At 42.0% G+C, this 22,260-nt stretch overlaps 1 protein-coding gene across 2 annotated transcripts in view; it reads left to right on the top strand.

Annotated features, from left to right (window-relative positions):
- Positions 1-3,580: 3,580 nt before the first annotated feature.
- TRIM33 (tripartite motif containing 33) overlaps positions 3,581-22,260 on the top strand; it is a 109,436-nt gene continuing 90,756 nt past the window's right edge. For both annotated transcript variants that reach the window (XM_053914484.2, XM_024570588.4), the window contains exon 1: positions 3,581-4,212. In XM_053914484.2, coding sequence (XP_053770459.1) covers positions 3,687-4,212 — 526 coding nt within the window. In that variant the 5' untranslated portion in view covers positions 3,581-3,686. The remainder of the gene's footprint in view (positions 4,213-22,260) is intronic.

Genomic DNA, 22,260 nt, shown 5'->3' with positions numbered 1-22,260 from the left:
CCAGGCCTGTCCCTCTCAGGAATCTTTGGGTCTTCTTTTACACACATTTCATGTTTACCCTATTCCAGGTACTGTTAGCATTTTACAAATATTTAATTGTCAGAAAACCTTGAGGTGGGTCCTACTAGTAACAAATGCTCTTTGACAAATGAGGAAATGGAGGCAAGTTAAATCAAGTTACCCTAAATCACACAGCTGGTAGGTGGTGGTACCGGGCTTCAAAACCGTAATTTTGCCTTCATGCCATGCAGTCTCTCCACCAGATTTGTAGTATTTCACCGCAAGAATGATGTCAGTTTCTTCTGCAAGATTTTTGGGATCCCAGTGCCAATCAAGGATGTAGCTAGGTATCTGTTTCAACATCCCCAAGTACTCCACGACAGTTCAATTCCAGGCACTGCCTTCTCAGAGCACACGATAAATTGCATAGGGGGAAAGGGGCTAGTCTTCTCTATAAAATTATAGTTTTTAAAACACTTTTATTCTAGATTTTATTAAAGGCAAGCAGTAGTAGGCATCAAAAGGTTAAGAAAAATTCAAAGATTTTGGTTGAGAAGTTCAGCCCATTCACTTTTTTTTTTAAAAGTCAATTTGCAGAAGAGCATTTGCTTTTTATTATATATGCTCCATCTTTCTCACCAGCTGCCCAGAAGCCACCCTGGTCCAATCAACCATTATTGGATTAGCAGCCTAACTGGTTTTCCTTCTTCCACTCTGACCCCCAACAAGTGACTTCTCCAGGAAGGCCATAGTGATTCTCTTCGACTTTGAGTCTTTGCTCAAAACTCATCTGAGACTTCCCATCTCACTCAGCACCTTAAAACTTGGGAATGAGTACCTCGGGTACGCCAATGGAGGAAGTTTTTCCAAGGGATACACAAGTATGTATTTATTTATAGTTTTTTAATGCAGTGCTTACGTATATAAGCGCTAAGGACCCTGTCTCTTAGTAATTTTGTATACACCCATGTCTACATGAACAAATTGAAAAAAAAACCCAACCCAAACTACCAGTCATTTCATTAAAACATTCCCAATACTTTTTAACGTTTATGTAATGAAACATAACATTTTTTATTATGTACCTTTAAAATGGATGCTAGTGTTTAAGTCACTTTAGTGTTTACTTTCCCGTTGGATAGATTTAAAAGTAATGTAACAATTTAAAAATGTTAATACTGCAAAGTGGTGGAAATTGCACACTGCAACTATTTAGACTCATGATAAAAATTTTAGAGTCAAGTTACAATGTTTGAAAGAAGGAAATATTTTTTCAAAGTTAAAAAATATATATTTATTTATTCTTAGAGAGAGGGGAAAGGAAGGAGAGAGGGCGAGAAACATCAATGTGTGTTTGCCTCTCATGCGCCCCCCACTGGGGACCTGGCCTGCAACCAGGCATGTGCCCTGACTGGGAATCGAACCAGCCACCCTTTGGTTTGGCTGGCCCGTGCTCAATCCACTCAGCTACACCAGCCAGGGCTCAAAGTTCTTTTCAAGGGCATAAGTTAAAAAAGTTGAAGACCATTTCTGTGTATGACCTGGTCTCCTTAATTCTCTTATCTCATGTTGTACTACTCTTTCCCTTGTTCCAGCCACTCCAGCCGTACTGGCTCCTTGCTGTTCCTCTAACAGTCCAAGAATCGCTGTCTGCCTCAGGACCTTCGTTTAGTACTTACTGTTTGTTCCTCTGCCTAGCACACTCTGCAACAGAGCTACAGGCTCATTCACCTATCAACTGAGGCTTTCCCCAATCATCTCTAATTTCTTTTACTCTGCTTATTTTTCTCCATAGCATGTATTACTCCCTGGCATATGTTTATTTTCATTCTTCTCCCATTAGTGTCAAGCAAACTACAAGAGTTTGGAGGCTTTGGCTAGAAATAAATGACAGATTTATTCAAGGGTCTTGAGGGTTGTAAATGGGAAGCACAACTAGGCAAAAACCAGAAGTGTTCTGGAGAAGAAAAGTTGAGTTCTTATAGTAAGAAGTGCATTCTTGCCCTGGCTGGTGTGGCTCAGTGGATTGAGTGCTGGCCTGTGAGCCAAAGGGTCACCAGTTCAATTCCCAGTCAGGGCACGTGCCTGGGTTGTGGGCCAGGTCCCCAGCTGGGGGCGCCCCAAAGTCAAACACACACATTGATGTTTCTCTTCCTCTTTCTCCCTCCCTTTCTCTTAAAATACAACCCCCCCCCCCAAGAAAAATGCATTCTTGAGTATGAGTTCTGCGTTCTTAGCGACCTATTATTGGTCCAGTATGGTTATCAGTCAGATGTCAGGGGAGTCCTTCAGGGTGTAGAGGGTTATCTGGAGGTCTGATGAATATCCAGGTATTGCTGCAGGGCTGGAAAGTTCAAAAGTTTAAGTTCCTAGGCTAGTTAAAACAAGAACAGAATCGCTTCGCATACCTCAACCTACTCGATTTTAGTAATTTAGTCTTCACTCTATTCTTCATTATGTTGAAACTCCTTGAGGTCAAGGACCTCTTTTGTTCTCTGCTGTTATCCTAGAGTCTCTAAAACACTATCGGACACATAGCAGAGGTCAATATTTTTGAAAATAAATTAAAAATGTTTCTGGGTGGCTTCCCTTAAGGGTTTATGTATCAGCTCAAAGATTAAGTTTTTTGGGAACACTGGCAGAACACAAAAGCAATTCATGATCTCAACATTAAAAAAATCGTTTTATTACATAAAAATCCCCAGAGTACTTGTTTCTCAAATAAAGACAGCCTTTCTGAAAGCTTCTGTTACCAACATTGTTAGGGCATTCATAATTCCTAACATTGGTGACTCCCCAAACTGACGCACATCACAATCAGACCAAATGACTGACTTTTCTACATCCTTCAGCCTCCCCACTTCCTGATGCACGTGTGGGGTGTGGTCCTCCTATCTCAATCTCCAGCTCTGAAAGAGCCCTCAGTTGATTGGTTTTCAGATACGAAGCCACGTCGGAGAATCAGTCACCTGAAGAATCTAAACACAGCTGTTAAAGAGTGTCTTTCTAACCAGGTCTTTTGAGCTTCCTTTCTGGTAGGCCCCCAGTTAAAAAAAAAAAGCAAGCAAGCAAACCCCTTAACTGCTCCCCTGAGGAACAACCACTCAAGGGAACGCAGCCGATTAAGGCATAGAGACCCAGGAGGTCGGTACCTCCGAGCCGGAGGCCCAGGCGTCCGACAGTGCAAGTGAGGTCTCCGCGGAGACGCGCCCGAGTCTGGGGACCGCGCCGCCCCGGAGACGCTCGCTCTGCGGGAACCAGTTCTGGCCTCCTACCCGCCATCCTTTCCACTCTTCTCTCAGTTCGACCTCCGCGTCCCAGCTCATAACCACCCCCAGCCACACGCAGTACGGCGCCTCTGGCTTTTAAAGCCAGCTGAACCACCGCGCCGCAACGCTACGCCGGGGACCGCAGAGCCGGCGGGGCGGTGAGGACAGCTCCGCGCCCGCGCCCGGAGTTCCCGCCTCCCTCAGAGGACGTCCTGCGTACGTGCGCGCGCCGCGCCCGCCCCTCTCTCACAGCGCGGCGCGAGGGCGGGGGCGCCGCGTGCGCGCGCGCTCTCGTCCGTTCGTTCGCTCGCTCGCTCTCGGCGACCGCTCTCGCTGCGGCTGCGGCTGGGGCTGGGGGCGGTGGCGGCGCGGGCGGCGGGCGGCGCGGGGCGGTCCGGCGGGTTCAAAGAGGAAAACATGGCGGAAAACAAAGGCGGCGGCGAGGCTGAGAGCGGCGGCGGGGGCAGCGGCAGTGCGCCGGTAACTGCCGGGGTCGTCGGGCCCGCGGCGCAGGAGGCGGAGCCGCCTCTCGCCGCGGTGCTGGTGGAGGAGGAGGAGGAGGAAGGCGGCAGGGCCGACGCGGAGAGCGGCGCGGCCCGGCCCGACGACGGGGGGGTGGCCGCGGCCTCCTCCGGCTCGGCCCCGGCTGCTTCGGCTCCTGCGGCCTCCGTGGGCCCTGCGGTTCCCGGGGGGGCGGTATTGACGCCGGCCCCAGCTCCAGCCTCGGCTCCCGCTCCAGGTCCTTCCGCGGGGCCGCCTCTTGGACCTCCAGCCTCGCTCCTGGACACCTGCGCCGTGTGTCAGCAGAGCTTGCAGAGCCGGCGTGAGGCGGAGCCCAAGCTGCTGCCCTGTCTTCACTCCTTCTGCCTGCGTTGCTTGCCGGAGCCGGAGCGCCAGCTCAACGTGCCCATCCCGGGGGGCAGCAACGGCGACATCCAGCAAGGTGAGCTGGAGGCCCTGCCCGAGGTCTGGGCTGAAGGGGCTTGGCGGGGCCGACGAGGAGCTGGGGACGGAGGTGCTCGGGCCCGGGGCTGCTCCGAGCGAGCGGTCTCGAGGGTTGTAAGGTGAAAGACACGGCCCCTGGGACAGTTTCCAGAGCAGCTGGACCGCCAGAGATACGGGAACGGTGGAGGGAGGGGGTGCCAGCTGCGGGAGACGGTGGGGGGGGAGGGGACATCGCTCCAGGGGAGGTTTGTGCGGTGCGGATACACGCCGGGAAGGCGTGGACTCGGGGCGGGCGCAGGTTCGGAGAGAAGAGGGGATCCGGGAAAGGGCTGGTGGGAAGCGCTTGGGGGTGGGAAGGCCCAGAGCCCGGAGAGGTGTTGAGGAGGGAGTAGGTAAGAGATGAGAGCTGTGAGGGGGAATTGTCCTAGCGGAGAGGACTTGACCTATTCACAACTAGAGGAAAGAAGGACTAGGGATTAAATAGAGGATAAAGGGCGTTGGAGAGTTTGGGGTTAAGAGGAGGCGTCTGGTAGAAAGTAATTTTAAGATGACATTGGGAATGAGAAACTCTGGTAGGAAAATAGCTGTGAGAGGCCTGCATGGTTAGGGAAAAATACTAAGGTTTAGGGGTGAAGGAGAAATGAACTTTGAAGGGAATTGGAAATTAGGGAGAGCTGGGCCTGAATTTTAGTTCATTGTGCATTAGTGAGCCCCTGGTGTTCCAGACGCTGTAGGATTGAATGGAATACTCATTGAGGAGCTTATTCGCAATCTAAGGGAAACAAATATAGAAGCTATAGCAGTAGAGGTGGGTACTTGCTGCAATGGCGTGGCGCAATCTAGAGAAGGTCAGGGAAACTTCACTGAATAGAACACCCTTGGGCAGGTTTCTTGAAAGGTGAGTAACTCACAGGACACCTTAGGCATCCCTGCAGTTAAGGGATGTGTGGAAATCAGGTTGGATTCAGGGGCTGAATAGGTAAAGGGGCTGCAATCCCATATCTGAAACCCTTCAGAATAGTTTGGAAATTTTTCTTCTTCCTGGTAAGGTCTTTAATGCTCTAGCAGGGTCTGGGTTAACAACACATCATCAAACACGATATTTCTGTAGTGAAACATACAAATGTCACACTAAGGGTAAACAATAAATAGCCTTCCACAATTCAGGGTGGGTTTTGTTACAAATTTATGAAAAGAAATTCACAAAACTTTTGAGGTTTGGAGCTGCAAGTAATAAAGGTTTGTGGATCTGCACAAAAGCATTTGGGATTCATCGTGTAGGGTGTATCCTGTGCAGGGTAGACTGAAGGGAAGCACTTCAGCCCGCGGCAGAGTAGGAGAAGGCAAGGCTGGAGGCAGGCCCAGGTAGGAGGAACTTGGAAGTAATCTAGGTGAGAAATTAGCATTTGGGAGGGGTAGTAGTGCAGGACTGATGTCCTGTATTGAAGGAGGAGGTATTTTGCTCCAGGGGAATGGAACTGACTTTGGGAGACATTTTGAGTTTAGATGTTGTTTACTTTGTCACTTCCTGCTTGTGACTTGGACAGATTAATTTCTCTTAGTCTAAGTTTTCTCATTTGTGAAACAAGGACAGAATTACCTTCCTCATGGTTGTTGATAGAATAAAGTATGTATAGTGTAGTTATTAATGAAGTGGCAGCTAGTGTATTAGTAGTAGTAACTAATTGTAAGTAGCCATGGTAATGGAGATAAGAGCATTGAGAGTTCCAGGCTTTTAAATTTAATTTAATTATTTATTGCTTTTTTGGGTTGGGGGAAGATTTGTTGTTCTACTTATTAATGCATTCATTGGTTGCTGCTTGTATGTGCCCTGACCAGAGATCGAACCCACAACCTTGGTGTAGGGGACGACGCTGTGACCAATGGAGCTACCCAGCCAGGGCCTGGAGTTCCAGGTTTCTTGTTTGATGGGTGGCAGTGCTGTTAATGCAAATAAAGTAATTCAGGCACAGAACAGGTTGTGTGGGGGGGGGGAGGGGGTGATATAATTTCAGTTTTGGGTATTTCGGTTTTGAGGTATTGAGGCATGCAGGAAAGGATGTTAAGAATAAGGGTTGATTGATGGAGAAGATAGTAAATGGTAATGGGCACATAGAAGGTGGATAATGGTTGTGTAAGTAGCTGCTTGTGGCCTCAGGAGTGCGGTAAGACATTTGGGATTCAGGGTTCTTGTGGGAACCTGGGATTAGGTGAGAGGTTTACAGGGAGCACACGATGAAAATTGGGTTTGACTGCTGTGGCAGAGGGACTGGGAGGGACTGAGGTAATGCGGTTGGCTCTGTGATATTTGTGCAGGCCAGAGAATAATAGTCTGTAAATTCCCCATTCATTTCTCCATCCTTTGTTTTGAACTTGGAGAAGTAAGGAGATGGGTCTAACTAAGCACTGTTAGTCTTAAGGAAATACTGCGTTCTAACCAGTATCTAAAACAAATGAAGTCTGTCAGCCACCATGGTTTTAGGCAAGGAGTCTAGAAAATAATGTTAGTATTAACTCCTTTTTGCATCTTTTGCTTTGCTCTTTTAAAAAAAAGTGAGCATGCTGTTCTGGAAGGAACACTGGATTTGGAGTCAGGGAACATAGTTCTGCCACTTGCTTTCTGGTTCCCTCAGGTTCATAATATTTCTGTCCTTCAGTTTATTTCTAAAATGTAGCTGATAGTCCTTCACTTAATCTCCCTAAGTCAAATTAAATAATGCATGTGAAAATGCTTTTATAAATTGTGAAATGCTTTGCAAATGCAAGGTTTTATTGAACAACTTGTGGTTCCATCTCTGGTCTGGGAAGCCAGAGCAGGGAGTTTTTCATCTTAAATGGTTGGGAAACGATGACAGGTACTTTACCACCCTCCCTTCTGACTGACCTTTCTTCTGCTCCCCTAGCACACCGAAGTTACTCACATTCTTGAGCTGTTCCCTGTAGCTCCATGGTTCTCCAAGTGCAGCTTTGGGACCAGCAGCATCAGTATCATCTGTGATCTTGTTAAGAATGCAAATTTTGTGCCAGCTACAGGCCTTCTGACCAGCAGTCTGTTTTAACAAGCCCTCTAGGTGATTTTGGTGCACACTAAGTTCTTGAGTGAAGAAGGGCTCCTCACTTCACATGTTGCCTCCTGAGAAAGGCTTTTTCTGAGTATTCTTTCTTTTTCTTAAATGCTCTGTTTTTTAAAGAGAAGTATTAGGTTTATAGCAGTATTAAGTTAAATTAAGAGGGAGATATGGAACTTTTAAATGAAAATTAGAATCTTGGAAAACTTTACCTGTCGTCATGAGCTTGACAGCTTCTCAGTATTTGAAAGTATTTGTGATGAGATCGGTAGTGATATTAGCACTTTTTTTCTGGAATATTGGGCAGTGAAGTGTTAACATAGGGAACTAAGATTTTCCAGATGACCAAATGCATGACATTACAAAATCATGCATAGAAAAAAGATGTAAAGTGCAAAATAGACCAGTAGATTTTAATACAAGACTAGTAAAAGTTATCAGTATGGTTTGAAGTTCCAGATTGCAGCAGACATTTAAGAAATAAATACACTTTTTGCCCAGTTGTTGTGGCTTGGTTGGTTGGGTGTTGCGGGTTTGATTCCCAGTCAGGGCACATGCTTGGGTTGCAGGTTTGGTCCCTGGTTGGGTCTACATTGGTGCTCATAACGGAAAGCAGCCGATTGATGTTTCTCTGTCACATCAATGTTTCTGTTCCTCTCTTTCTCCTCTCCCCCTCTCCCTCTCTCTCAAAAAAAAAAAGAAATAAAGAAATACAATTATATTTTTTATTATATCAAAGAATAGCCACATATTTGTCTGAAAAGGCTACTAAGATACTCTGCCCTTTTCTTAAATTCACAGCTGTATGAGGCCAGGTTTTCTTCGTATTCTTCAAATAAAACAACCCATCACAACAGATTTAGTCATCTGTTAAAGCAGATGTTAAAGAGATATTTAAAAATTTTTACAGTGTCTCTCTTTATTAAAGGCTTTTTGTTTTGGAAAATACAGTTATTTCTAATATGTTATTTAAGCAGGCCATGAATTTATTTTTAAATAAATAAATATATTTAATTTTAATAAAACTTAACAAATTAAAATATTTTAAAAATACTTTATTTCTTTTTAGAGAGAGGGAAGGAGGGAGAGAGGGAGAGAAACATCGGATGTGGGGCTGCCTCTTGTGTACCCCCTGTGGGGGCCTGGCCCACAACCCAGGCACGTGCCCTGACTGGGATCGAACTGGAGACCTTCTCGTTCGCAGGTCGACCCTCAATCCAGTGAGCCATACCAGTCAGGGCAACAAATTAAAATATTAGAGAAATATTTTAAAATTCTTACTTTAATACTGTACCTATTGATGGGTAAAACCCATCTAAATAAAAGCTCTTGAAGATTCTCAATAATTAAGAGGATAAGAGGGACCCTGAGACAAAAAAGGTTGAGACCTGCGCCCATAAAGGACAATCAGAAAATGATAATGTAGAGTCATTGGGAGGGATGTCAGACTGTGGAATAGGCAGAAGATTGCAGATTCATACATTCAGACTTCTTCATTTGGGGGTACCCATTACAGTTTATAAAGAGCTCGCTAAAAAGAACGTAAAGGTGAAAAAAGTACTTAGTAACTGGTTGACCTTTTGTAATTTCCTCACTGTAGTTCTTATTCCCCCCTACTCCGCATATTAAGACTGGTTGACTGGGTTGTATCATTTTACTTTTCCTGAGTCCAAGATTGAAGGTTGAGCTTATAGTATTGGGTAAATTAACCTATGTCTCTTCTGTGGCCACAAACTACCTACTAGGGAGTCAGCTTCTAGAATGGACATTGGTCCCAAGGGAAAGAGGGAAAAAAGACCAAGGACGAATGAATATAAGTAGATTATTTTTAGAAAAATATTTGAAGTCCGTGCTTTAATGATGGGTGAATAGCATGAATTAATGTGGTACTAATGAATAACACTTTCGAATGCTGATTATATGTGGTTTATGTCGCTGCTTCTGTGAATTGTTTGTCCCTGTGTCTTCTATTTTTTTTTAGCTTGTTTATATTTTTTGTTTTGATTTACAAGAATTCTTGGTAAGTTCCATATACTGATCCTTAGTTATGTAAGTTGAAGATTTATTCTGAGCCTACCATGGCTTGGTGTGGTAGCTAGCCCCCAGACGCCCACGCTCCTTTCTCCTGGTATTCACGCCCTTCTGTAGTCTCTGCCCACGGTGACCCGGCTGGTCTGGGTGACCAAGAGACTAGGGCAGAATTAACAGTGACTTCTGAGGCTAGGCCATGAAAAGCATACAGCTTTACTCGCAACTCTCTGGATCCTGTGTTGTGGGTAAAAACAGCTGCTACTCTAGCGGTCCTATAAAGAAGCCCGTGCAGAGAAGCCCTGAGACCTTCTGCCGACATCCGGCTCCAGCTTGCTAGCCACGCGAATGAGCCACTTCGGAGCTGGATGGGTCTTCTAGCGCAGCCGGGCGCTCAGATGACTGCAGTTCGGCTGCCACCCAACTGCAGCCTCACGAGAGGCACAGAGACAGAGCCACTTGCCGAGTCACTTCCAAACTCCTGACTCTAAGAAACTGAGAGCTAATGAATTATTGTTTTAAGCCACTAAGTTTTGGGGTAATTTGTTACATAGCAATAGATAACTAATACACTTGACTTTTTTTTGACTCTTTAGAAAGTTGTCTTTTGATATATGACAGGTGTATTTTTTTAATCAAACCCCCCACCCCCAATTTTTCTAATTTTATTGCCTATTATAAAGCTAAAGTAAACTTTGTTACAGGCACACCTTGGAGATATTGCGGGTTTGGTTCCAGACCACCGCAGTAAAGCGAATATCACAATAAAGTGAGTCACACAAATTTTTTGGTTTCCCGGTACATTTACAGTATTTAAACAACACCGTAGTCTTTTAAGTATGCAATAGCATTATGTCTAATAAAGCAATGTACATACAGCTTAATTAAAAAATACTGCTTAAAAACGCTAACGGTCATCTGAGCTTCAGTGAGTTCTAATCTTTTTGTTGGTGGAGGGTCTTGCCTTCAATTTGTAGAAAAGGCAAAATTTGCAAGGCGCAGTAAAAGGAAGTCTGCTTGTATTCATTAAGGTAATTTCATTCCCCTCCATACATACCTTGTTCATCATCAGGATTATCTTGACTGATCTCAACTTTTTGCTCTTATTTTAGAATCATCTTGTGAAAGTTCATTTTAAAAAAACTTGTCAGTATTTTTGTTGGAATTGCTTTGCATATATAGATAAATTTGGGAGAACATACTTTCTTTACAATTTGGTGTCTGCCTTTTCATAAACATTGTATGCATTTACTGAAATCTTCTGGTTTAGAATATTATGTAGCCTTCTTTCCTAAAAAGTTCTTTTGCATTTTTTTGAGTTCCTCCTATATACACATGGTCCCTGACTTACCATAGTGTGACTTAAACCGTTTTTCTACCTTACCATGGTGTGAAAGTGATACGCATTCAGTAGAAATTGGCCAGGCCAAGCTATGATGCATGTTAGGTTAAAAGCATTTTCAACTTTATATTTCATACTTAGAGCGGGTTTATTGGGACGTAACTCCGTTGTAAGCTCAGGAGCATCTCGGTATGTGCCCTGACCGGAATCAAATCAACAATCTTTCAGTTACAGGATGATGCTCCAGTCAGCTGAGCCACACGGCCAGGGCTATACTTTATATTTTTACTTTTAATGTAAAAGGTTTGTCTCAAATTACACTTAGCTGTGTTTGCTTTGTCTTCTTGTTTATCATTTTACATTTTAAATATCTAAAGTATATTAATTTTATATTTGTATTTGATAATTTCATCATCTGAGGTTCTTGAGGTCTTACTTTACTACTTCTAGCTTCTGCCTAGTCTTTTTTTTTTTTTTTAAGATGTTTATTTATTTATTTTTAGAGAGGGGAAGGGAGGGAGAAAGAGAGGGAGAGAAACATCAATGTGTGGTTGCTTCTTGCACGCCGGGTACTAGGGACCTGGCGTGCAACCCAGGCGTGTGCTCTGACTGGGAATCGAACTGGCAACCCTTTGGTTCATAAGCCCATGCCCAGTCCCCTGAGCTACACCAGCCAGGGCTAGCTTCTGCCTAGTCTTGATCATAGTATGTTAGATGGTGTGTTGCAATGTTTTATCGATTTTGATGGTAACCCTGTTTACCAGGGCTTTAGGTATGAATCCTGTCCGCTGGTTTGCAGCTACCAGCTTCCGAAGAGTGTTTTGTCTTTGCTTCTTTCGGGTGCCACCAACACAAAATCACTGAAATTATGTTTGGTTGGTGTTTCTTAGAACTGGCATATGTTGAATTAGGGTTTACTTTGTAGGCTGACCTGTGTTCGGAAATTCTCAGGAGTGAAGTTCTTTCCTCATTCTGAATTTAGGCAGTGACAGTTTTATTTCTGTGCTGTTGGTCAGATTAAAAAAAAAACTTTACTACTATTATTTGCTTATGCACCCTTCTGAGAGTGTAATTTGGGCCTGCTTTGTGAAGAATCTTGGTTCTACCTACTTTGCATAAACTCTAGTCTCCCACATCTTCTCCATTCTCGGTTCACTGCCCTGTTTGTACGTCCTAACAGTTGCTGAGAGTAAAATTTCTGAGCCTTTGCATTTCCAAAGTTCTCTTTATTTTACTCTTCTACTTAAATGGTAGTAGCATGACTGAATATGAAATTCTTGGTTGAATATATTTTTTTCCTCAGAACTTTGAGGAAAGCTCTCTTTCAGTGTCTCAAAGCAATTAGTGTTGCCAATACTAGTCTCATTGTTTTATTTACTCTTCCTGGAACCTTTTAATCTCTTTATCCTTGTTCTGAAATATAGTGATGTGCTTCTATTGATTTTTTCCCCCTTCCATTGTTTTTAATAATTCACTGTCTGTTTTCTGTTAGTCTTCTGATCTTTGTTTGTAGTGACAAATTTTAAACTTAAAAATTTTTAGCCCTTACTGGTGTGGCTCAGTGGATTGAGCGCCAGCCTGTAGCTGAAAGGTTGCTGGTTTGATTCTCAGTCAGGCACGTGCCTGGGTTGTAGGCCAGGGTCCCAGTTGGGGGCACGTGAGAGGCAACTGATTCTCGTGTGTCTCATACATTGATATTTCAATTCCCTCTCTTTCTGCCTCCCTTCTCTCTCTAAAAGTAAATAAATAAAATCTTTTAAAAAGTTTTTTTTTTTTTTTTTTTTTTTTTTTTTTTACAAGGATACCCTTCTTCCCTCACCCTCCACATCCCCCCAAATGCTTTTTGGAACTGTTACTGTTTGGTGGTTGGTACTTTTGGGTTCATATTCTCTCTCCTACCTTTTCTCTTCTATTTTCCTTCTATTTTTGCTTTCTTATTCAATTCACATTCTGAAAGGTCTCCTTGACTTTATTTTCTAACCTTTTTTCTTTTTATGTTAATTTCTTTTTGCTCCTTTTTGTTTGAGGCTTCCTCAAGTGGTGGATAATCCTTACACTCATCCATTTGAGTGAGGCAAGCAAATGCTGATTGGAGGCTTTGTACTTGTTAATCGTTGGGCTTCACTTTAGATCAGGGGTTGGCAAACTGAGGCCCATGGGCCAAATCTAGCCTGCCGCCTGGTTTTATATGGCTTACGAGCTAAGAAGGATTTTTATATTTTTAAACAGTTGAAAAAAATCAAAAGAATATTTTGTGGCATGTAAAAATTATATGAAATTAAACTTTGTGCTATAAATAACATAAAAAAAAGATTTTATTTATTTTGAGCGAGAGGAAGGGAGGGAGAAAGAGAGGGAGAGAAATATCAATGTAAGAGAAACCTCTCTTGGTTGCCTCTCTTACATGCCCTTACCGGGGACAAACCCACAACCCAGGCATGTGCCCTGCATGGGAATCGAACAGACGACCCTTTGCTTTGTGGAACGACGCCCAACCAACTGAGCCACATTGGTCAGGGCCATCAGTAACATTTTTGGAATACAGCCATGCCCATTTCTTTATGTGTTATCTATGGCTGCTTTCATGCTGCAATGGCAAAATGAATAGTGGTGGCAAAGACTGTGTGGTACTCACTGCTTTGCACTGCTTCTTGGTGTACTACAAATTGCAGTGATGCGGTAATAACTTAATAGACATATATATGAATGGCTGTAGCATGACGTTTACAAAAATATTTTAATTTTTGGTGCATACCTATCATTTGAAATGAGAAATGTGGATTTCATATGTCATACATTTAATGCACAGTGGAATGTTGAGTTATTTCTTTTTTGAATTAGTTGGCAAAGTGTTTATTATTCACTTTTACTATAGTTCTGTATAGCTATGTACCTACTTGCTTATACAACAGAGTACAACATATAGACAATACCAGATTACTAGTAATGATATTCCCAACTCACAGGAAGGCAATGGACAGAGAAATTAGAAATTAAAAATGGATTATCTCATCACAGCAGACTTTCTTAAAAATTAAAAAAAAAAGTGAAATCAAGGTTAGTTTTTGCATGGATTATTTGTTTTCCAGGCAAGGAAAAACTCTTCACTGATGGTGAGTTAATTAAATCTTCCTAGTTAAGTAAAACATTATCTGTTACAAAGAATGTCATCATTCTTATTAGTAGATTTTTATTACAAAAATCTTTACTAGATTATTATTATGAATTTTGTGAATGAAAATTGGAAGTTTGTTTTCTTTTTTACATACATACCTACACAATACTCTTGATACTGTCTTTGCCCACAAAGCAGAAAATATTTACTGTGCTTTCTGATGCCAGGCCTCATGTTGACTTCCAGGTAAAAATTCTAGACCACTGAGGCCTGTCATCCCACTTGTGGTTTATTAATAGAATGCTAATATCCAGATTAAACAGATTTCTCCCCGCCCTGGCTAGTGTGTCTCAGTGGATTGAGCGCCAGCCTGCAAACCAAAGGGTCGCTGGTTCGATTCCCCATGAGTGCACGTGCCTGGGTTGTGGGCCAGGTCCCCAGTGGGGGTGGTGCACAAGAGGCAACCACACATTGATGTGCCTCTTCTTCTCTTTCTCCCTCCCTTCCCTTCTCTCTAAAAGTAAATAAATAAAATTTTTAAAAAACTACAATCGAGGCTACTATGGCAGAGGTACAGTTTTACCTAGATGTGGTTGTTTCATATGCAGATAATAGCAGAGCATATAAGACATGGAATATGAAGGCTTTACTCAGCCAAAAAGCAGTAAAATTTGAACTTAAAAAATACTCCATTTTGGCTAAACACATAATACCAGATAGGCTGTCAGTTTTCTACCTTTGTCCTAACTCAGAATCTGATTAGTCACTTGTATTTGAGTTGGATATAATTATTTTATAGTTAGTTCGACTGACTTAATAATTTTAAAGATTTTATTTATTTATGTATTTTTAGAGAGAGGGGAAGGGAAGGAGAAATAGAGGGAGAGAAACATTGATCTATTGCCTCCCCCACCCCAGGCGTATGACCTATATGGGAAACAGTGACCCTTCAGTTCACAAGTGGGTGCTCAGTCCACTAAGCCACACCAGCCAGGGCTGTTTGAGATTCTTAAATGCTTCATATCCTTACTGATACTTGATGATATTACCTGTCTTTGACATTTTAGCCATGTTGATGGACATGTAGACCTGTAAAATTGAGCATCTTTTTCTTTGTTTATTGGCCTTTAGATATTTTATTGTGATGTGCTTTTATTTGTCATAGATAATAATCCAACACGTAGAATATACAAAGAATGCTTATAACCTAATAATAAAGAATCCAAGTTAAATGAGCCGAAAGTCTGAAGAGACAATTCTCTAAAGAAGATATACATATAGCCCTGGCTGGCATAGCTCAGTGGACTGAGTGCCAACCTGGCAACCAAAGGGTCTGCTGGTTCGATTCCCAGCCTGGGGCATGTTCCTGGGTTGTGGGCCAGGTCCCAGGTCCCAGGTCCCAGTAGGGGGCACGTGAGGGGCAACCACACATTGATGTTTCCTCTACCTCTCTTTCTCCTTCCCTTCCCCTCTAAAAATGAATGAATGAATGAATGAATGATTGAATAAATAAATAAATGAAGATCTGCATGTGGCGGATAGCACATGAAAAGATGTTCAGAATCATTAGTTATTAGAGATGGAAATCAAAACCATAAGACACCACTTCTAGGTTGCTTCTAATGAAAAAATCAAAGTGTTGGCAAGGATATGGAAAAATTAGAACCCTTGAACATCGCTTGTAGGAATGTAAAGTGGTGCTGCCATTGTGGAAAACAGTTTGGTTGCACTACATTCTGAATGTAATTAACGCTACAGAATGAGATATGTGAAAATGGTAAAAATGCTAAACTTTATTTTGCCACAATAAAAAATACTTTAAAATTGTTTTTCCTTCCAGAGATTTTAAAACTATATAGAATCGTTTCTCATTTTTTTGTGGTTCTGTGTTTTAGAATTCACCTAGGCACTAAAATTAATTTGTAACTGTGAAATCAGTCATTGTGGCACTTTTTCACTTGCGGACATGTGCAAAGTGGCACAATACTTGAGCCGCCCAGTGCACGTGTTTCCCGCTGAGGAGAACAAGGCGATGCTCTGCTTTCCTTCAGTTGTCATGCTGGAAATTAATATCCTTCGTATCCCTGTTCTGTGCCCCGTTTTTCTCATTTTTGTACATTTTTTTGATTTCACTGTTTAAAATGACCCTCAAACGTGGAGCCGAAGTGCTGTGTAGTGTTTCTGCATAGTCTCCATGAAGAAGACTGTGCATACTTCATGGAGAACATGCGTGTTGAATAAGCTTTCTTCAAGGCACTTAGAGTGTTACAGAAGTTACAGTGCTGATGGCTCCATTTCAACTTAATAAACCTAGAATACATACTAAATCGTGTTTATGAAATACGCATAAAAGATTATATTTGATTGGTAGATGAAAATGTGCCAATCCAGTGTCTTGCAGGAACCAACCCTGAATTTCCCCTAGTGATGACTCAGTATCTGCTAATTTATATTTTATAGCAACTTCATAGAACATAACTACTGTGAATAATGAGACCTGACCCTATGTAAATGCAAATAAAAACCATTTTTCTCTTTTATGTGAATAGCCACATTTAATTTTTCATTTAAAAATGTATCTTGGAGATTTTTTGTTTTTTTGTTCTGAAATCTCTTTGGTGTTAATATAGCTATTCTTTAAAAAACATGAGGACTTTATTGAGGTACAGTTCACACAGTTGAGGTATCCAGTGGTTTCAGGTGTATTCACAGCGTTGCCCACCATCACATAGTCTGTTTCAGAATGCTTTCATCAGCCCAGAAAGACGTCCTGTGCTCAGTTGGTGGTCACTCCCCATTTATCCACAGTACCCTCTCCCAGACCTAGACATCGCCACTGATCTGCTTTCAGTCTCCTACAGATTGGCCTTTTCTGAACGTTTCATATAAATGGGATCATGGAATATGTGGTCTTCCGTCACAGGCTTCTTTCGTTCAGTACAGAGTGTTCAAGGTTCATATATGCTGTAGCATGCATTGACACAAAACTCTTTTTTTTCTTTTTTATCAAGATTTTATTTATTTTGTGGGAGTGGGGAAGGGAGGGAGAGAGAGAGGGAGAGAAACATACCTGGTTGCCTCTCATATGCACCCTGAGTGGGACCGAACCTGCAACCCAGTCATGTGCCTGACTGGGAATTGAACCTGCGACCTTTTGGTTTACAGACCATGCTCCAACCAACTGAGCCACACTGGCCAGGGCAGGTCATCATTCTTTTTGGGCTTGAATAATATTTTGTTTTGTGGCTATACCACATTTTGATGATCTGTTCATCAGTTGATGGGCACTTGAGTTTCCCCCCTTTTTTGACTATTATAAATATGCTGCTTTTGAATGTTTTTTTTTACAAATTTTTGCATGAACATATTTTTACTTTTATTGTGTGTGTATGAGGATGGGATTTCTAGTTTTTATAGTAACTATATTTACTCTTTGAGGAACTGCCAGACTGTTTCCCGAAGTGGCCGTACCGTTTTCCGAGTATATTCCTATCAGCACCATGGGTGAGGGTACCGATTTTTCCATAATCTTGCCAACAGTTGTTGGTATATCTTTTGTATGGGTGCCATCCTGGTGAGGGTGAAGTGGTATCTCGTTGTAGTTTTAATATGCCTTTTCCTGATGGTTAGTGATGTTGAACATCTTCTCATGTGTATTTTATTGCTATTTCTTCTTTGAAGAAATGGAACCTGACCCTCTAAGCCTTTTGCCTATTATTGAAGGATTTAAAAAAAATAGTTTACTAATTTTTAGAGCAAGGGGAAGGGAAGGAGAAAGAGGGAGAGAAACATCGATGTGAGAGAGAAACATTGATCTGTTTTTCTTGCATGTGCCCTGACCAGGGACAGAACCAGCTGCCTTTCACTTTGTGGAATGATGCCCAACCAACTGGACCACACCAGTCAGGGCCTTGCCCATTACTTAATTGGATTATTTGACGTGAAGTTGTCAGAGTTCTTTGCATATTCTGGATAGTAGATCCTCATATCTGATTTGCATGTATTGTATCTTGTATTTTGGGGTTGTCTTTCACTTTTTTGATGGTATCCTGTTGCACAAATATTTTTAACACCTTGCTATTTTTTTTTAAAACTTCTCTTTTATTGTGAAAAAATATGTAGGAAAATTTGCCATTTTACCCATTATTAAGTGTACAACTTGTTGGCATTGATCGTATTCATAGAGCTGGCAGCACAAAAGTTGTGCTGAAGTCCAGTTTTAGCGAAGTACAGTTTATTTTGTGTGTGTGCGCGCTTTCATGTTTGATGCCACATCTAAGAAACCGTTCCCTGGCCCAGGTCATGCAGATGTACTCTTGTATTTCCTTTTAAGAGCTTTACAGGTTTAGCGTTTACACTTGGATCCATGATGTAGTCAAGTTAAGTTTTTATGTAAAATTTGTATGTGAGGTGAGGGTCCGGCTTCATTATTTTGCATGCGGATATCTAGTGTCTCAGCACCATTTATTGAAAATACAGTTGACTGTTCAACAGAGTGAGAGGATCAGAGGCGCCGAGTCCCTGCCCTCGCCTTTATCCCCCCATTATTCCTCCAAAACTTAACTAATAAAGCTTTACTGATAACATAAGCAGTAGATTACACATGTTTTGTATTTTATATGTTTTACATTCTGTATTTTTATAATGAAGTAAGGAGAAAAGAAAATCATAAAGAGAAAACACATTTATAGCAGTGTACTGTATTTATCAATACCATAAGCTTACAGTGTCTTTACAAGATGAATTGTCTGTCAGTATCTACATCAGTGTTGTCTTATGTGATAAAAAAAATACTGTAGATGCTATATGTACTACTAGACATCAAAAAGTGAAAAGATAATGTGAAAAAGATATTCCTATTTATTTACAGGCATAATGATTCATGCATTGATAATGAAAAAGCAGCAATATGATTGATGGTAGCCTAGTGTAATTGATATAATTGTTTCATGGTAGTAAGGAAATCTCCAAAAAAATTTACACATGTATTTATTTAAAAAAGTTCACATTTAATGGACCTGGGCAGTTTAAACGCATGTTGTTCAGGGGTCAGCTGTCCTGCTCTTTCCCTGTTGGATTGTCCCAGCGCCCCAAGTGCTGGCCTGAATTTTTATTCCTGGACTCTCAGGTTCACTCTGTGCATCCACATGTGGATCCTTTTGACTGTAGCCCATTAGCTTCCTTACTAAAGCTTTGTGTTAAGTTTTGAAATTGTGGGCAAGTCTCCCCTCCCGCCCCTTTTGTTGTTTTTCAAGATTGTTTTAGCTGTGCTGGGTCTCTTGACTTGCCATAGAAATGTTAGCATCAGCTCGTCAATTTCACAAAAAGCCACCTGGGATTTTGAAATCATACTGAATTTGTATGTCAGTTTTGGAGACTATTGCTATTTTAACAATATAAAGTCTTCTAGTTCACAAACATAGGGTGTCTTAACATTTATTTAGGTCGTCTTTATTTCAACTGTGTTTTATAGTTTTCAGAATATACGTTTTACACTTGAAATTTTTATTCCTAAGTATTTTATTCTTTCTGATGCTTCGTAAATGAAATTTCTTAATTTCATTTTTTTTTTGATTTCTTCACAGTTACTATTCTTTCACTGCATAAAACTACAACTGAGTTTTGTTACACTGATCTTTTATTTCTCAACAGATTCTGAGGATTAGGAGGTAAGATATCTTTGGAGGCCCATTATTCTGCCTGCTGAAATTAAGTATAGCCACTCCAGCTCTCCCCTCGGTTGCTGTTTGCATGATACATCTTTTCCCACCTGTTTACTCTGAGCCTATTCACATATGGAATCTAAATTGTGTCTTTTGTAGACAGTGTATAGTTGGCTCCTGTTGTTTTTCTTTAGGTCCATCCTGACAATCTCTTGTCTTTTGGTTGGGTCGTTTAATTCATTCACATTCAATGCTTTACTGTTTAGTTGTATTTATACCTGTCACTGTGTGCCCCTCCCCCCACACCTGCTATCCTTTGTGCCTTCATTTTTCCATTTTTGCCTTTTACGATACAGATCTCCCTATCCCTGGGGGGTGCTAGTTTTTTTGGTTTTTTTTTTAGTAGTAACTTCACTGGGTTATTTTAATGAGGTCAGGTTTATTTTTCACTGTATTTGCCACAACAGGGTAGTGTGAAGCCTCTGATGTCTCTTGTCAGAAAGCATAACCTTGGACACGTGGTCACCCTGGGTCACCCTGGAACACTATGGTTTTAGGAGGGCTCATTTCCTTGATCTGTGTTAAGTTCTCTGCCTCTGTGGGCATCACACTGAGCTGTCAGGCTCTGCTAATGGTGGTCTGGTTACTGTGTTGTTTTTGACAGTTTTATGAGACATTACTTTTCCAGTCTGTTGTAATTATATTCAGACTGCTTTCAGAGGTAGTTTTAGAAGTTAGTCTTTGAGGTTGGTTATGACCCTAACAGGGCTTCTTTTTAGGTTCTTTGGGTGTATAGGAAGCTAGCTAGCCTATGGTTTAGCCGGTTCTCTCAGAGCTGCTAGCTTTCTCTTACTTGTTTAGCACCAACATTTACTGTTTTTAAGAATGCCCTTAGGTTAGAACTTTTGCATACTCTTCCAAATGCAGTCAGTTCTCTTGGGAAAAGCTTCAGCTCTCTTCCTATAGTCTGCCTCTCCCCCTGGGCAAATTCTGGGAGCCACTGCTCTGGAGCTGTAGGTAGGGCCAGCAAGTGATTCACTTCTTGCTGTGCTGAGGGTGCTGGCTGAGGTGCAGGAGCCTCTGGTCTTACTTGCATCTCCTTAGGCATGGGACTGCTGCCCTATAAGCACTTGAGCCAGTCGCCCCATTATTTTTGTCCTGTTGTACCTGGGATAAAGTTGTACCCTATGGGTTGGGACTACATGGAGGAAGGAGCTTCTGATTTCTTGGCCACAGTACCTTGAATTTATTAGCTTTTGCAATCCAGAGCTGTGTGGGATCAGAAATGCTGGTGGCCTGCCACTTCTTGGGGACTTGGAGCTGGTGGGAGAGGTCTTTTTGGCCATATCTACCGGGACTGTTGCTTTCGTCATGGTGATTTGGTGGGAAGGGGAGTGGGTTATAGCTTAAGTCCCATAGACATTTAAAAAAAAAAAGATTTTTATTTTTAGAGAGAGGGGAAGGGAAGAGGAAGACAGGGAGAGAAACATCTCTGTGAAAAACATCAGTGGGGCCTCCTGAACACCCCCAACTGGGGACTGCCTGGCCTGCAGCGCATGCATGTGCCCTGATTAGGAATCGAACCGGCAAGCTTTCAGTTTGCAGCCCCGTGCTCAATCCACTGAGCCACATCAGCAAGGGTGACATTTTTTTTTTAAACCAAAATGTAGTAGATTTTCTTAAATAAGTTGTCTTAGGATAATTGTCTTTTCTCATTAATTATAATTTTTCTGGTTTTATTTCATAGTGATTTTTGAGTTTGTTGAATTTTGGTTATTATATCTGTCAGTTGAGGTCCTAGTTAATCTTTTTTTAGCAAGCAGTCTTCCTGTTGAAGACATTGACTGGCCAGGTGGGTGTATATGCTCAGCTTCTGTTTGGGTCCTGCTGATAGTATACCAGCAAAAGTGGAGGCTGACTGTCACTGCCTTGTTGCCAGTGGATGAGATGGAATTGAAGCTCCCCCTGGGTTTTTCCCAACAAAGTTGGATACTAACTCATACAACTTTGTTGCATGTAAGCTTGGTTCCACTGAGCCCCTCTGACACTAGGGATGGAGGAAGCAGTAGGGATGACTCATGCCAACGTTTGGCTGCAGGATGGGGTGGAATCTCAGCTCCCTCAGGGACCTTAGCATGCTAGAGAATGGGATAGGGAATGGAGTGATGACTTGCCCCATGTCCCACCACCTGTTCCTTTTTGTTGTTGCTAAGTGGGGGTAGAAGTTCAGCTCCTTGTTATTACCCATTAATAGGGAGGGGTAGGAGGGTTTGTTGTTGTTGTTGTTGTTGTTGTTGTTTTGGGTTTTTTTTTTTTTAGCAGTTTAGGTGTTAAAAATGATGTTGGCTTAATTAGAGCCTCTTTTATTTGAATCGTGGCAGTGGAGGCCCTGGCCACGTAGCTCAGTTGGTCAGAGTGCTGTCCTGATACGCCAGGGTTGTGTGTTCCCATCAGGGCACACACGAGAACTGACCAATGAATGCATAAAAAAGTGGAACAACAATTTGTGCTCGCTCTCGCTCTCAAAATAATTAAAAAAAAACCATGACAGTGGAGATTCTGAGGATCCCCCCCCCTTTTCCAGTGTTATTGAAGTATAATGGACACAATTCTTATATATTAATGTTTACGTCATGATTTGGTATACATACACATTGTGAAAGAATTCCTCCCATCTATTCAATGAACACATCCATCACCTCGCATGTTTTTATGTCTGTATTGGTGAGCACATTTAAGTTCTGCTCTTTTACATGGTGTAACCAACTGTAGTCACCCTGTTACGCTTTAGACCCTCAGGTCTCATTCCCCTCATGGCAGAAAGTTTGTA

Source organism: Desmodus rotundus, chromosome 12, assembly GCF_022682495.2.
Source record: "Desmodus rotundus isolate HL8 chromosome 12, HLdesRot8A.1, whole genome shotgun sequence".
Lineage (NCBI taxonomy): Eukaryota > Metazoa > Chordata > Mammalia > Chiroptera > Phyllostomidae > Desmodus > Desmodus rotundus.
The sequence above is the reverse complement of the archived record's forward strand: the minus strand, read 5'-3'. Positions and strand labels throughout refer to the sequence as shown.